Raw genomic sequence first — 17535 nt, 5'->3', positions numbered from 1 at the left:
GTTGTTCGATACATCTTGGGAGAGGCAAACAGTATCATGGATTGAATTGTTTTTTTGTTGTAAATTATATCAGAAATTGATCTTGATGCTGAGATGATGAATGCCTAGAAGTATTATATGATATTTTATATTTTAATATTTTAAATTATATTCGTGCTAAAGTGGTGTGGTCGTCGCATGCAACAAATAAAATAAAATAAAACACTCATATCCGTAATTACATTCTTAACCGAGCGCTTCGTATCCATGTGTATATACAGCGTCTGCCTCTTCCTCCGGTTCTCACTCCATAAAGACAGATCAATCGACCGCGCGGCGACTCTCAGCTTCCAAGATCGACGGGGTTTCGTTCTTCGCCTCTCTCGAAGCAGGCGAGTGTGGAAGGAAGGAAGAATTTGATTGGAATTCCTCTCGGCAATGGTGACGCCGCTCCTGGTTCTCGCTGCCTTTGCCGCTGTTCCACGACTGTGGGAGAGCTCTCTTTTCCTGCCTCTCCCTCCGTTGGTTCCTCGGAGATTTGGTTTCCGTTAAAGCCTTCCGCGTCGATTCCTCCAGCCTCTGCCTCTATCATTCTCGTGGTTGATGGCGATTACTGTTACCTCCATCTGGTAAATCAGTCTCTGCCTCTATCTTTCTCTCCCTCCTTAGCCTTGATTTAGGGTTTCTAGGGTTTTTTCTATCGTGTATTTTCTTGATCCTGCTTTGTTGATGTCTTAGTTTGTTATCTTGAATGCTTCATCTGTTTTCTTGGAAGGATTTGTTTGAGAATTTCCTGTTGTGGACTGCTTGAAGAGTTCTTTTCATCAGTCTCATGGTACAAAAATGTTCATTCTTTGACAAACATGGTACCAAAAAGTTGCAATCAAGTTAAGTGATTTTGGTTAAAGGTTTACTCTTTGGATGCCTGTTATAGCTGCCAATTAATGGGTTGCGTCCAAGAAGAGCATAGACATTTGATCCTCTTACACGGGTTCGTAGGGCTATCTTGTAATGATCTGAAATTAAGAAAAGGTGAAATAGACTTAGATGAGTACTTTTATCTGCTAGCATGTTTGTTAGGCTATCTATAATCTATGCAAGAGATGCAATCACCAAGAGCGAACTGGCTTAGGTGAGAGCTTTTAATTTCTTGCAACTTTTTAGGCGTTTGTTGACAATTGCAAACAAGAAAAGTGAGATAGACCTTGGTTAGGAGTTAAATTTTCTTGCACAACTTGCAGCATAATTGTTGATAAGTTGCAAGCAAGAAGAGGTTCACAAGTTGTACAGATCACTGCTGGTTGAATTAATGCCACAAATTTTGATATCTGTGAGGGTATGAGCTTGGTGCAATGGGAAGGTTGCTCCATCATACAGAAAGACCTTGGTTAGGAGTTAAATTTTCTTGCACAACTTGCAGCATAATTGTTGATAAGTTGCAAGCAAGAAGAGGTTCACAAGTTGTACAGATCACTGCTGGTTGAATTAATGCCCACAAATTTTGATATCTGTGAGGGTATGAGCCTTGGTGCAATGGGAAGGTTGCTCCATCATACAGAAAGACTGTATCAGCCTCTCGACATGCAGGGTTAAGACTGCATGCATCTGACCCTTTCTCGGCCCTGCAATGGCAGGAGGCTCATGCGCTAGACCGCCTTTTAAATTTTGATATCTCTCTCATATATACTTTCCAGTTCCATTGCTTCAGCTTTTAGAGCCAATTTAATAACGCAAGTTAACAGATTAGGCCATTCAGGGTTTCTATTTGAAGTTGGTAAAATTTACCTGGAGAAACTACTCTGCTTCTGAGAAATATTTGACTTCAATTTTGCTCCCCATTTTGTTTTGTCATTTTATGAGCACTCAATATGGAGTTACAAAATCATATGTAGTGTTCCTTAAGTGTCCAGAAAATTTCTTTTTCCTCCTCTCAGGCTATTGTTTTTCTCTGTTTAACTGTCCAGGAGTCATTTTAGGTCTAGGATTCGCTAAATGCACAGATTTATAGCAGCAAAACTGATTTTATTTGAACAGAATATATATGATCTGGTAGCCATTGTTCATCAATATCTATCACTGAGGGCACTAATACCTCAGAAGCTGGACTGTGAGTGGGGGCAGGAACAGAGGACGATGGTGGGACATTAAATTTTATGCTGCTCACAGTTCACAGTGGCACACAGAATAGATTCTAGAGGGAGTGGGAGCATAACAAGGAAACCAGTTCATGACCACCGATTTGTGGTTCCTGCTTCTGAGGGCAGTAAGATGAATTGATCAACCTTCAGGTTCTGTAAAATGATAGCTTTGGTTGTGAGAGTTACTATAATCTTTTCTTCAGCCATGGAATATCAGGATAGCTTTGAGCACCAAAAAATATTGTACCATATCCTAGAACCTGATTGTGGTTGGTTACATTATGAAAAGATTATTTTACCTGAAATTTCATGCAAAAACATTGCATGTAACTGGTCTTCATATTCTCAAATTTCATAGTTTGCCTGCAATTGGACAACAAATTTCAAAGTCAGCAATTTCTTTTGTTTTAAAGTAGGAATTTCTGGATTAACTGAAATTTCATGATGCATCTATTATGGATTTTAACTCCTTTTTTAAAAATATGTATTATTTCTGATATTTTTATTTTTCATTCAGTATTGCAGTTGTCATTCTTGTTTTTTGTATGTGTTCATAAGGTTTCTTGGTATCTGTCAGCATACTAGTTTTACTTGTGCTGCTTGCATATTGTTTCCACCTCAGCATAATTGGTGCTGCTGTAACTACTATTGCATCACAGTGTGTGCTACATTCTGTCAACCTTAGTTCTTTCTTCCACCAGCACTCAGTGAACTAACATAATAATTAATAATTGAGTATGCTGGCACTCTGTTAGGCTGACGAGAATGATGTAAGTAGTTGTGCTTTAGTTTGGATGCCTTTAATTATATATCTGCCTTTTGGTTTCATCCAGTTTGCATGGCTGTGGTTCACTGCACTGCTTACTATGTCTAACTAAGAAGTGGAGTCAGACTTCTCGACATTATCTACTTGGCAAAGGATTTTGGAGTATTATTAAGTCATGACCTTACTATTGACTTCTTGCAATTGAGTTATCACTTGATATTCAGATATCAAATGATGAATAATTTTCTTTGGTGGACATCAGCTCATGCAGGAGCATCCCAATGGAGCAAAAATATTCCCTTTTTCTCTGTGGTAAGGAGTCCATCGTGCACCATTTGCTTCATTGGATGTTATCTGTCCTTCTGGGTTGATTGAAAACTTTGAGAGACTAGCACCATGGTAATGACTGCATCTTGAACTTTTGATTGGCGTTCATTATTGACATCTAGGAAGAGTAGGATAGGGTGGATTATCGTGCTGCATGCACCCATCGTAAGTGTTAAAAGAGAAGAATTCTACAATTTCCATATGGCTGTCTTACTACTGTTGCTTTCTCGTGTAGCTTTCAGCTAGCCACTCTTAATATGGTTAGTAGGCAGGTTTTTGTTTAGAATGGAACTCTGTGGTGTTTTGATTCTTCTCTGGGGTGCAAACAAGCTCAGTTGAAATCAGGCTGCTCGGCTTGGCTCGATATATTTCAAGAGCTCCTCAAGCTTGGCTCGAGCTTGAGGAGAATGTTATATAAAGTGCTCAAGTCCCGCTCAGCTAAGCTCTGAGATGAGCTTTAATCGAACGAAGCTGAGCTTTCTCACTGTTTTCCAATAGACCGCTGTTTGTTTATGGAGCTGAGCTCCAGAAAATGTTTGAGATTGGCTCAATTTTTAGCTAAGCCATGCTCGAACGGTAAATATTGAGCGGAGCCCAAGCTGGTCATGAACAGCTTGGTTGTTTGCAGCACTAATTCTTCCAACTCATTTTTGCACACTTTCTCCTATAGCTTTATTTAGGGTTGCATTTTTGCCTTGATAGTGCCAGAGTTATTTAGACTTCTATTTTTCATGTTTATGTTTGATATCAAATGAAATAGTTTACTACCATTCAGGGGCTGAATAAGAATTATTATTTTGGTAAAGGGAATGAGACATGGATGCAGTGAAGAATTTCAAATGGAAGAAGTAGGAAAATCTTCATTAGCTATGCCTATGCACTGGACCTAAATTTCTTGCATGTTCCTGCTCCGTGACTTGTAGATAATTGTTTTCACTTCAACAAACTTTGCTTGAAGATATCCTTTGTAATCAAGTATATTCTAAAGTATTTTTGAAAAAATTGGAAATGTGCTTCTGCATAAGAGAACACAAATTTTTATTTTAATGGGCCTTGTATAGAGTATTTCTTCCAAGAATACTTTGTAAAACCCATTATAATTCCAATAAAATGTGGTGCAATGGTAGCATGGAGTTTTGACCATACCATTACACTCTTAATCTTGACATGCAGGGTGGAAATATTGGCAAGGGAGTGGTGCACCTACTTATATGGGCACTTTCAATTTTATATTCTGATTTTATTTGGACCTATGGAATTTTTTTTTTTTTTTTTTGTAGCATTGAACAAAAAATTCGTTCTTTCTTGTTTAAATTTGAATTTTCCTTTTCTCTAGTTATGTAATATTATAATTTATATATCCAGCATACTTCTGAATATCTCAGCTATTTTATTTGCATGACAAAGAATTTCTGAATCTCCATGGTGTGACTTCTTGTGTTGGTGATCATAAAATTCATAAATGATGCACATTGGAGAACATGCATTGAGGAACCACCATTCAGTAAGGTCTGTCCATGCCTTAAAGCTTCTAAAAACTTCACAAACATTTTCAGTTTAGTATAGGTGTTACTCATGTATAGCAAAATTCTTTTTAAGGCCAGCACCCTTGTGAAGAAGATAAGCTTTTTTATTCAAAAATATAATGGATTAAAAATTGTCAGTCGGAGGACATTTGACTCCATACCTGCAATTACCTGTTGGAAATTTGAAATTAGTCTAGCCTTCTATGTCAAGTATTTGCTGAAATATATAACTTTGTAACTCATTTCTTTGGGTTGAATTATTGGTTATGTTTATTTCAGGTCTCTGTTGTCTGATTTGGATGGCTGGATCGAAACTTTAATCAAGAATAGTTTCTTTCTGCATATAATTGGTATTTAGAATCCTTTTCTTCGTTTCCATTGAACGGTTCTATTTTTTTTTTCCTCTTGTGTAGCATGTCTATAAAAATGGTGCAAGTTTCTTACATATATCAATAACTAAAACGTTGCTTCTTCATTCAGGGACCAATATACAAAACCATTTAAGAGTCAACCATTTGTGGCTTGCTATATGACGCGTAGAAATAGGTTTAACGTAAGGTCCCTTCTTAGTTTATTAATTGCATCAAGTCTTAAAATTTCGTATTTCTGTAGACTAATTATGGAACCATTTTGAGATTATTACATAAAAACTGGGAAATAAAATTTAATGAATGACCGCCTTGGGTTGGTTGAATATATGGAGACCCAAAAGATAACTTACTCTCTCTCTTTTTTCTGGAATAACTTTTTGCACCATGTATGTGTGAATATTTTTAGCAATAAAAGTTGGGTGGCAGACTTTCTGCTTCCCTTTCACTCAAAAAAACTTTTTGCACCATGTATGGGGGAGTAATTTATTCGGGTTAAATGAAAAGAGCAGCTTTATTTATTTTGTAAAATCCCAAGTTTTCCTCGAGATAAATTGACTAATTTTTTAATGTTTAACGGATTACTGTGAAATAGGTAGAGCGAAGGGCCTTTATTCTACAGGTCCTTAACCTGAAAACTAACTGCAGCCCAGTAGGTGTTTTGAGAAGTTTAATTTCCCTAAGATGTGGAGATATGCAAGTTGAAAAGTTGCACGAGTTCGTTTGAGATCTGAAGTTGGTTTGACGTTTGCATGCAAGTCTAGTGAATTGAAACCTAACGCGACTCGGGTCACTTTATTTGGTACAACGAGTCAACGACTCGGGTCACTTTGGACAAGGGTGTGACACTCGGATGGTGGTAGCCTGCTCAAGGTGATAACCATGCGTGCGTATTTTAACTCCTCAGTCCTCACGCATGGATGGATTTAATTGCATGTTGCAGAGAAATTTTTTATTAAACTAGTGTAATCTCAAAAAAGGTCTGGCTATTGTCTATTGATCACTAAACGGCGAATATTGATCAATAAACGGCGAATATTGTTTCCCAGGACGAATGACCTGTGACACGTTCCTTCTTTATGGTGGGCCCTCCTTTCTCCGTGGCGGTTGATTTGGGACGGCCAAGTCGAAACCTAGCATCAGCTCGTCCGACTTCGTTTACTCCCCGTCTCTCTTTAGAAACCCCCATCAGCCACCACTGGAGGCGGTTCCCATCTTTTCGCCTCCGCCATGGACGTCGCCGCACTCGCCGAGGAAAAGGAACCGAAGTCGGACGAGGGTGGCGCCGCTCCATCGGAAGACACTCCCCCTACTCCGAAGCCTGATGGTGCTTATCCGAGGCCGGAGGATCTGGTGGCCAAAGCGATAGCGCCGGTGAAGGTTGAATACCTCCGCCCCCCGCCCTCCAGGTCCCACTGTACCCCCGAGGCCGGCGATGCCGCCGATGACGACGTCAACAAGAAGAAGAGCGCTCCTTCGAACGTCGTCAAAGAGAAAAAGTCCAGGCGACAGCTCAAGAGAGAGCGGCAACAGGTGCGCGCTTTATGATAGATTCCGATACCCTACCAAAAAATTAGCCTCCTTTCTGCTTTACCTTGGTTTCATGTTGTTTGAGTTTAAAACTTGTTATGGCTTTGGTTTGTTCCTTGATGCTTAGAACTTCTATGAACATTAAAAAAAAAAGTGATTTTTAATGAAAGAGATGGCTTGGATAATTAAGATGATTTTCCAGACTTGATGCCAAGAGTGTAACGGAGATAAACTTTAATATGTAAGATGACAAATACCTGGCATTTATAGGTATGCTTAGTCTCGTGCCTTATGTCTTTAATCTGTTCGAGGCATTGCCTCATCGTTTTTGGAAGATAAGTCCAAGGCCGATAATTTTCCAGGTTAGAGATTTTTCTCTATGAACTTTTATGGATGCTGGAGCCTGAAAAAATTGCGGTCATCTTGGAAAGGTTTTTAAAATTGTCTCTGTGTGAGCAAAACATGGGATTGTTTTGTTTTTATCAAAGTTCTAAGGTGTTATATGCTTTATAAGTGTGATGTCACCATTGGGAAATAGCAAGAAAGTCTGGCTATTATTTTTTTTGAAAAGAGAAACTTAGGCACTATATTCCAATTGTTTCTTTTACTGGTGGTTGCCTATTTAAAGAGTGCTCATATTTGAAGTTTGCTTTTCTAACTTTAAGTGTGCCACCTATATCTTTTCTTCTGTTACCTTTTATCAAATTTTTGGTCCATTTTCCTTCTTATACATCATCTATGGCAAGCTTTGATCTAAAGATATTTGCAACTTAAATTAGTTATGGGCAAGTTAAACATGAGTACATAAAAGCATGTCTGAAAATATTGTGAGAAACTTTTCTCTTTCCTAAATCTTCATGAAAACATTTGATAGAACTACAATAATAGTTTCTGGAAGATGGGGATTCTTATATTTCTGTTTCAGTGAAAATTGTATTTAATTCTTATATTTCTGGTCTCAGTAAACATGATAAACCTCTACCCCAAGTTTCTGGCATAACTTGGGGATGCACCACCAGAGACTCAATCCTGGAATGTCCTTCAAGGAGAGAAAAGGTACAACTACTGGGGCATCACCCATTTCACCACCAAAACAACTCATACCATTACATGAAATTATTGGAAGACGGATGGATCATTCTTAATCAAAATATGTTTCTAGTGTGGATGCATTTAATGATTTTTATGGGCACCAAGGTAGTTGTTTTGTTATATATGCATTTAAAATGCTCCGGAATCCGTCATAGCATTGCTTCTTTCTCACTTTTCCAATTATGCTAGCAGTCAAGCTGAATCATCTAATGTTGAAAATATATCAGATCATTTCTTAATTTTGGTCTTTTTGTATATTTTTTATAGTCAACATAAAATTCAGGTCTTTAAAACCTAGGTATTTTATATCAAATAATTTCAGTATTCTTCCATTCACATCTCTCTCTCTCTCTCTCTCTCTCTCTCTCACTGTGTGCATCCACATGAAATATCACTCACATTTGCGTGGCATGTGCATGTGTCTTCAATCCAAACTAAACCCTGATATTGTGCCCATTAGAGAGTGATGTTTTTTCATAACTTTGACTTTTGTATACACATACCGGTGTGTATGTGATTATCACAATAGGGGTTGCATATCTAAATTTATATTTCTTTTGTTCCCATATCAATAAGTTAATTTTGATGTTGATGTCTTTCAAATTAGCCAGGAAAAAAAGTCTGCACTGCACATTTGTCCAGAAGTAGCAAAAAATGGAAATGTTGATGCATGTCGATACAATAACAATTGCCGGTTCAGCCATGATTTGGATGCATTTTTTGCTCAGGTGTGGTGCTTAAATCCATGTTTTTTTCATATTTTATTCTGACTAGATCTTCTTGTGAGGTTATGGCAAAATTATGCATCAATTATTGTTAAAATGTTAACATATTATTGTTACATGCAGAAACCAGCTGACCTAGAGGGGAGTTGTCCATTCCTCAGTGTTGGAGAGCCATGTCCTTATGGAATAACCTGTCGTTTTTCAGGCACACACAATAACCCTGTAGAATCCCAGAATCCTCCTAAGAAAAGCTTCGAAATCAATAGTCTAAATAAAGATTTGCAGAAGCTTTTGTGGAAGAATAAAGTTAGTTTTCCAAAGGCGAATGCTCAACTCAAACTTCTTGGCTTAGTGGTAAGATTTTGTCGTCCTACAGTGTACATTTATATTTTATTGTTTGTTTTAGCTTTCTGAAACTCATGTCTCTAATGTATTCAAATTAAACTTTAAAGTTTAAAGTATTTATTTATATTACTCACTTGTTTTGCCCTACAGTTACCTCTCTATTCCTTCTGGTGGACATCTAATATGGCTCAATATGTTAAAGGCTACCCGTTCTTATATTAATTTAAGTTGCCCTGGAAAGCAAGGAATATAAAAGTGTATTTACATGATTCTTCCATTTCATATACTGTTTCTTGTACGTAACAGTAAGTTGAGGATGCTAGTTCTAGTTTTTAACCAACTTCATTCTTCTTCAGCTGGCTACATTGCTTTATCTGCCTTCAAAGTTTTATTGACTTTGTTTCAGAAATGCGATTATCCTTTCTGTCTTAAATCATTCTTCTAAAAAGAATGTATAAATTGCTAGGCTTTCCTGTCCTCACCGTTACCAATTCCACTTTGCAGGGGGGTAACAAAACAAAGGCAACGCCAGAAGTCAATCAGGTGGAAGTCCATTCAGATTCTCTAAATGGGTCAGATAATCTTCACTTGGATTATGATAATGGGAAAGAAGCAGAGCCTGCTCTAATAACATGCACAGAAAAGGATTGTTTAGAGGATGCATCTGCTGTTGACCCCTCAAGACCTTTGAAGAAGGCAAAGAGTTTGGTTGATGATGAACGCTGCTTAGATGATAACAATAATGGTTAGGTTTCATACTAGAGGTTTTAATGATACTTAATGAAAGTTTTGTTAGGCTTTGTTGCAATGTATTTTCTGTAGGTGGATTGCTCTGTTGCTGACTCCAATAAGTGAAATCTGGACAGGCACGTATCACATGGACAAAGTTTTTAAAGAAATAAATGTGCAAAATGGACCACAAGAGATCTCACCTGACAGCATATGTTCGTCTAAAGTTGATTTAAGTTCGAAACCACATCCACGGGAAAGAAAGCTTATTGATTTCAGAGGAAAGCTGTACCTGGCTCCCTTGACTACAGTTGGGAATCTTCCCTTTAGAAGGATTTGCAAGGTCTTAGGTGCTGATATTACTTGTGGAGAAATGGCTATGTGTACTAATCTTTTGCAGGTTTGCTTCTAACTTTGAGCTCTCACATTTCATGCGCAGTATGGTAGCATTTGACAGAATGAAAAAGGAGACATCGACGTTGCACTTTCTCAACAAAGATTTCAAAAAGTAGGAGTTTCATGTGCCATTACCATGGACACTGCCAGTCCATTGAACTTCGGAATTCAGTTAGATTTTAACACAGTCAAAAGAGTGGAATTTGTTTTACTTCAATAAAATAAATGCATCTTGTATATGTGTTTCAAATTTGGAAGGGCAGTAAATGTTGAAATTTGAAGAAAAAGATATAAACTAATCTAGAAAAGAAGTTTAAGAGAACTATAATTCTAAAATGGTCAAATATAAGAATAATTTATACGCTGCCTCAAGTCATTGTAAAATCATGAATAACCAATCAAGTGGAAAAACATCAAGTAAATATAATATTTGGAAAAAATAAAAGATTAATGTTTTCTATGTGATACTTGTAAATGCAGCAAATTGATGGTTTACAATTAGTTTTATATGAAGGAATATGAGCCAGGGTGCCTGTTATGGTTAATTTCTTGGAGATATTTCCAAAAAGTATGTTGTCTTTCTATGACCTGTGATGATATGAAAACAAAATAAATTGTCTTATCTGCAATGTTCTAATGGCATTAGGGACATGCTTCAGAATGGGCATTGCTGAGGCGACATTCATCAGAGGATGTATTCGGTGTACAAATATGTGGGGCTTATCCTGATACCATAGCACGGACTGTTGAGCTTATAGATCGTGAATGTTTAGTTGATTTTGTTGACATTAACATGGGTTGCCCGATTGACATTGTTGTTAACAAGGGGGCTGGATCTTGTCTGCTTTCAAAACCCATGAGGATGAAGAGCATTATTCAAGCAGCTTCTTGTACCATCAACAAACCATTAACTATTAAGGTAGGTCAACTTTCTGTGACATTGGTCTTGTTATGTCATTCTGCTTATCCAGTTCCATCAGTATATTAGTAAATTAAGGTTTTGAAGGAATTGTCAAGAATTCCATCTGAGACACTCTAGGGCATTTCATTTTGAGATAGCTGTTTCATTTTCTCTCTCCTTTTAGATTGAATTCATAATAGAATCAAGTATTTCTCTGCACTTGACTCTTTGCTCTTTTTAATAGGTGCGTACAGGTTATTTTGAAGGGAGAAATCGCATTGATTCTCTAATCTCAGATATTAGCAACTGGGGAGCCAGTGCATTGACCATACATGGTCGATCACGACAGCAACGCTATAGCAAGCTTGCTGATTGGGATTATATCTACCAATGTGCAAGAAAAGCCCCTGATGCTTTGCAGGTTTTAGGAAATGGTGATATCTTCTCATACTTGGACTGGAACAAGCGCTCTGCTGAATGCCCTGAGCTTTCTAGTTGCATGATTGCTCGCGGTGCCTTAATCAAGGTTTGTCTGTCATCTGGTTCTCTCCTTTATAAATAGTTGAAATTCCTTATCTTAGTATCATTGATAGATCAGCAGAACTTCTTCATACTTTTAATCCTCACCATGTTCAATATATATATTTGCCTTTGATTTAGAGATCTTTGTTTCACAGCCTTGGATATTTACTGAAATCAAGGAACAAAGACATTGGGACATTAGCTCTCAGGAGCGGTTCAATATTCTCAAAGATTTTGTACGTTTTGGCCTAGAACACTGGGGATCTGATATGAAAGGTATGCTCTATCAACCCGTTGCAAGAACTTATATCTATGTCCAACTATATCATATCTAATGATCAGATTCTGAAAACCTACATTATTCTGTTGTCTTTTTAATCGAATGCATGTTATTTTGTGGGTTACATCATCCTGGATATGTGCATACTAATTAAACATAATATGAGTTTTGCTGTTAGTATGGAGCTGAAATATGATTTCATAAGACAAGAAATACAAGACAGTTAGAAACCTGATGATATGTTGAATTGGTTTACCTTCATGATTTATATATAATAAAAGAAGATCATTGTAACATCGGTGGGTAGTGCAATAACATGCCTGAGTTCCAGATATTAAATAATGCTGGGATCAAATCTAAAATTAATTCCTCGAAGTGATGCTTGTATGTTTATTTATTTCCCTATCACCTATTTCTGCTGGCAACTGTGGGAGTCAGGGAGAAAAGAATGACAGAGGAAGACATTGCAATGGGAATCCTCCTTAGTTTTAAGTTTAAGATGTTAGAGAGGAACTTTTCTAAAAGGAAGGATGTTAAAGGGGAATGAAATGAGTAGGACATGAACACAAAGTGAGATCATTTGAAGACACCTGAAAACACCAAATACCTCAAAGGAATTGCAAAAAGGGGTGAAGAAGAATGAAAAGAGTAGACAAAACAATCATTTAACAATATTGAGTTGAATATTTACAATGATAAGCACGGTTGGATATGAGTGTGTGTGGTCAGTTGGTAGAGGGTAGAGAAGATTTTTCCCTCAAGAGAGAAAACAGGGGTCATGAATTGCTTGTACAGTCAAGGGAGAGATCAAATTAGGCAAAGAAGTTGGACAGAGATCAGATATGCTTAACTGATGCCAATAAGATTTTAATGCTTCAGCTTTCCCCTGTGAAGGCCGTGGAATTATTTTTTATTCAACATGGTGATTTCTCTTGAATTTGGTACCCATAACATAATTCAGACCGCTGGCATCTTATTTTTGGTCCCTTAAAACTTTATTGCAGAAATAAAGCTTCTATATGGATTTCCTTTGTGAAAGTGGGACCGAGTAATCCTTCACCAAAAAAGATGAAAGAAAAAGGAGAAGGAAAAGAATCTTAAATGCAAGAAAACAAGATCATGCCTGGGAGAAGTTTTAAGTGCAGGCTATCATTCAAATCAATATTTTTAGCTCAGGATATTCCTATTGAAAATTTGTGCTTGGAGACACTATATATGATATAACAGGCCATGCATCAGGTCTGGAACACCAGATTTCTGTGATTATACTCGTTGGAGATTTCTGTTCAAGGTCTACAGTAGTTTTGTATAATTTTCAAAAGATAATATTGTAGGTGTAGCTCTTCATTTTAGGTATAGCTCAGGGATGTGAGCCAAGAATAGGGAAAAGCAATTTGTTGGATATAATATGTCCACAGTCCCATTACATAAATATGGAGTGGGTGCATGATAAGTGCATCAAAAGTAGAAATTTTTTTTTGATTGTGTTTGTTTATTTTAGTCTACTTAGGACTTTGTGGATATTATCTTGTATTGGAATTTGTTTAGACTGTTTCATTAGGACCATCTTTTCATTTTTACTGAAGTTTCTATTTCAAGCCCAACGACAGCTACATAAGGGACCGACAACTGGTTGTTACCTGTCTCTCCAAGTGGGAGGTCTCAGGTTCAAATCCGAGAGGTGGTAAGAAACTACCTTATTGTCAAAACAAAAAAAAAGAAAAAATATTAGCTACATAAGGACCAGCTAATTGATATTGGGGTGTGTCTGTTTCAGCCCTTCAGAAAATGATTTCTAGGTGCCTAGACATGTTAATTCGAAATATTAGAAACACCAAAGGGCTTGTTATAAAAAAAAATAATAATCAAGCTGTATGTATTGAATTTAAAGGGCTAGTTCAAACCTAGGATCCCAGGCTATGATGGAGATCCTGAATAAAGAATTTGGTGGCATATCTTTTAAAGGATTGTCGACTGGATTCCCTTCATTGAATCATTTTGCTTCCCCCCAGAGATCAATTCTCTTAATCCATCAATCATTCCCCCTTTTCCAGTATTCTACTTGGAAATCCATATGCCTTTTCATCGCCAAAGCATTAAATTCCCATTAGGACGGTAGGGTCAAACTGGAGGAACTTCATTCCTAGCTATCTATGGTGATATTTTTGATCTCTATTAATGGCTAGGTGTTGCACATAAGAGGTTTAGCTAAGGTTGTAGTATTATTTTGGTACCTGCACTGGTCAACTAGTACAGTGTTGGTATGGTCTGATGCTTGGTACTGACACTTAGTCAATGGGGTGTACTGCATGTCAGTTTGCTACTGGTATGAGTTTGTATGCCTGGTATGGTCCGATGTGGTTTAATATTGCAAACCATGGATTCAACCATGCATGGCACATGTAGAGGGCAAATCAAGTGTCTGGCTTAATATTTTATTTTCCTTTGTTCTAGTCTCAACAATATTTGCTGGCATGGCTAACTAGAAAATTTTCTAAGCTCTTGATGAAAACCTTATTAAGTTTAGAAGCAAATTTATTTAGGTGTTCAGAACATCCATATAAAACCAACAGGCTAAAATCTATCCATGATCTTTACCGTAATCATCTTAAACTGACATCATTAAGGATTCACAAACCAGTTACAATTTAATTTTTTGAAACCAAGCATTTGCATTACCAAGATGAGGGTCCTAGTTTCTGCAGAAAGTTTTCTGATCTCACAGAATCTTCATTAGAAATAAGAGTACTTAGCCTGATGGGTTCACGATTCATAAGATGATAATATGACCATTCAAGTTATGTCACTGATCCATATACAAGCTTTTGTTGTACCGTCATTGATATTCTTTGGAAACCAATCATTCTCTAGCTGGTGTACTTAGAAGATTCCTTTTATTGTACAGCAAGGAGCAAATTTGACTAGCCACAACTATCTCTCATCCATCTGAGTCACTTAATCTAAATATTGTACTATTCCGCCTTCAGTATCTTCAGAGTAGATGTGTTAAAATAAAGCCTAGGGGAAAAACGTCTTACATTTTCAGTCATTCAAGTATAATATGATTGTATATTTTCCCCTGTTAATCATTTTCTGTGGTTTCTGCCTCCTTGCTCCGTTGCATGAATTCACTTCTTTCTGGTTCCTGCTCATTCAAATATTATATAGGAAGCTCCATTCAGCTACTAGTGTTTTGGCATTGCTGTTATGGTTATGGTTTTTCAAGAGCCTCAATGAAACAGAAAAAAATGTTGGAAGAAAAACTTCACCATCCAGCAAGTATGGAAGGCTATGCCACCCTGAACTGTCTGATTCCAAGCATACTGAGCAGTATCGGATGTAGACCTGTACGATTCTATCCCTCGGTTCAAGGAACCCGTGAGGGAGAAGAAGAGGGGGGAGAGAGTGGGCTTCCAAGCAATCTCTCTCTCCCCCTCCCCCCCCCCCCCTCTCTCTCTCTCTCTCTCTTTCTTCTCCCTCCCTTCCTCCCTCTCTTCTTCTCCCTCTCCTCTTCCCTTGCCAGTTCCCCGTTGTTGGTGGGCACCAAAATGGCATTGGCATGGTTCTGTACCATACTATGCTGCTGGTGCACTGGCATTCTGCCGGCTGTGGTTGTACGGATCTTTGTTTGCAGCTTGACAGATTGGGATTGTTTGCTTATGCTTATTTTAAGTGCATGATCTATTTCTTCTTATATTGTATGTAGAGTTTAAATTACCTTTTTACACAGCCTGTGGAGAATTTTTACTGCACTCATTTTGAACAAAGCTGGTAATCCACTGTATTCTTGCTTCTGTTTGTGTCCTTTAAGCTGCTAACCTAGTTAGTACAGGTGTAGAGACAACTCGCCATTTTCTGTTAGAATGGCTGAGCTACACATGCCGTTATATTCCAGTTGGTCTGTTGGACGTCATTCCACAACGGGTAAATTGGAGACCCCCCTGCTATTGTGGTCGCAATGATCTCGAGACCATGATGGCCTCCGATTCAGCTGCTGACTGGGTAAATATATTTTCTCACCTATGTTTGATTTGCATGTATCTTATATATTTCTGGCTGATTGTTTTGTCTCGTTTTGACTTCCTCGATAATGCAGATCCGTATATCTGAAATGCTTCTTGGCAAGGTTCCAGAAGGCTTTAGTTTCACTCCGAAACATAAATCTAATGCTTATGATCGGGCAGAAAATGGCTAAGATAGGAGAGTTGGATCCCTTGATTTCCTATATACTTCTGCCAGCATGAGAAAAGGCTTGCATGGCCTAGCCAAGAGTCTTTGTTCGGCATTACTAAAAGCAAACATTCGTTGTTTTTTTTTTTTTCCTTTTTTTGGTGAAAATTCCTCTTAGTATATGCTATCATGGATCAAGTTCTGACAGGACTTCCGAAGAATCAATATATGTATGCCCAAAAGGTGATTTGAATCATTGTTTGCATGTAATTGCAAGCATGTGCAATTAATGAGATACTATCATCAAACCAGAGAGAGAGGGAGGGAGGGGGGAGGATGGAGGGTAAAATTACTAAGGTATATGGAATTTCATGTTCCAACCACATACATGATTGAATAGGATGATCCAAACAGGCTCTAAAAGTTCACTGCTCTCCCTCTCAGCGAGCCTGCGGAGACCGCCAGAGAAGTTCCGTCCTAGCCTATGGACGGGCCGATGGTGGGCGCTGTCGCAACGGAGGATTTGCCGCCGCCCCTGCAGCTGAAAAAAGGAGGAGAGAGGTTTACTGAACAAAAAGAGGACGATCCAAAGGAGAGTGAAAATTATTAAGCTGAAACAGATAAGCTTAAGGCCGGACGTGATCGAGATGTGGGAATGCAGCAGCAGCGGATCCAGAGCTGCTAGCTTGTATGAAATCGTATAGGAATATTGTACCTCTTCCAAGACACTCGCGTCAGAAGCGAAATTTCCTAGGGGGAAAGCGAGGTAACGAGAAGCAGGCTTCTCAATTTCCGACTTCATTGCTGCAAGGGGAATGGAAGCAATGAGGCAAAGAAAACATTGAGAAAGACAGCAAGAAGTTGAAACAGAAGCAGTGTTATGGTCCCCAGTCTTCTAATCACATCTCAGAGTACCTCCAGTTGGTAAAACTAGGCAACCTTTTATGGCGATGTTATTGGACTTCGACAACTGGAAAAAATTGATTTAAAAAAAAAAAAAGTTCGACGGGGACCAAGAGATGGAGAGCGGACGAAACCATACAACCAGGGAGTGGAAGTGATCATGTACGATGTTTTGGCGTCAAGTGTTAGGAGACACGAGCAACAGCAGCGCGAGGATTTATAAATTTGGGCTGATTTTTCATCTAATAGCTTAAACTTTTTGGTTTGAGTCCGCAACAGGTCTTTATCTAAATGAGATGATAAAGTGATCTACCATCTAAATAACCTGTTGTGGTCCATAACAGAAGCTTGATTTGCTGGTGTTCTCTCGTTCATACCCTGGTCGAACAAAATCTACTAGCCTTTTTGATAAGGAAATACCAAATCGAGCTACAAAGGAGTTCTGTATGATTTCTGTCATGTTTTCTGCAGTCATTTCTCAGAAAACCAAAAGACATTGAAGGAATTGCCATGATGCTAGCTGCTATCCTGTAGATATGGTTTGTTAGGTTGTGACTTCCACTAGACTTGATTCTGCTAGTTCAACCAGCCAAAGGCAGCTCTGTTGATAAGAAAACCTGGGTGAGCTCTACCTCAACCTTGGAGTGTCCTCAATTATCTACTTGTGGGAAGCGACATGAGAACTGAAGCTCTCAAGATCTACCTTGTCCATGTGAACTTCTGTCAACACTCTTTTCAATGAGACAAGTGTACAATTCTTTGGCTATTATACCTCAAAAAAAAGGGAAAATGTCACAAAGTCACATGGGTAGAGACATCCGACGTGTTCATTAACTAG

The 17535-nt window shown here is 38.1% G+C and overlaps 1 protein-coding gene across 3 annotated transcripts; it reads left to right on the top strand.

Moving 5' to 3' along the window:
* Nucleotides 1-312: 312 nt before the first annotated feature.
* LOC105044135 (tRNA-dihydrouridine(47) synthase [NAD(P)(+)]-like) lies at nucleotides 313-16050 on the top strand. Of its 3 annotated transcripts, none has more exons than XM_073255422.1 (11): nucleotides 313-608; nucleotides 6154-6637; nucleotides 8338-8454; nucleotides 8575-8805; nucleotides 9301-9541; nucleotides 9663-9925; nucleotides 10568-10840; nucleotides 11067-11348; nucleotides 11500-11620; nucleotides 15457-15626; nucleotides 15721-16050. In XM_073255422.1, exons 2-11 carry the CDS (start codon nucleotides 6335-6337, stop codon nucleotides 15817-15819), a joined length of 2100 nt encoding a protein of 699 aa, XP_073111523.1. In that variant the 5' UTR covers nucleotides 313-608; nucleotides 6154-6334; the 3' UTR covers nucleotides 15820-16050. The 3 variants fall into 3 exon arrangements, with proteins under 3 accessions (XP_073111523.1, XP_029120079.2, XP_010920233.2); XM_029264246.2 differs by lacking the exon at nucleotides 313-608 and adding an exon at nucleotides 7597-7690 and having other exon boundaries at nucleotides 6281-6637; XM_010921931.4 differs by lacking the exon at nucleotides 313-608 and having other exon boundaries at nucleotides 6281-6637; nucleotides 8334-8454.
* Nucleotides 16051-17535: the final 1485 nt, after the last annotated feature.

Source organism: Elaeis guineensis, chromosome 4 (assembly GCF_000442705.2).
Source record: "Elaeis guineensis isolate ETL-2024a chromosome 4, EG11, whole genome shotgun sequence".
Lineage (NCBI taxonomy): Eukaryota > Viridiplantae > Streptophyta > Magnoliopsida > Arecales > Arecaceae > Elaeis > Elaeis guineensis.
Note: the sequence above shows the minus strand (reverse complement) of the source record. Positions and strands in the feature narration are given on the sequence as shown.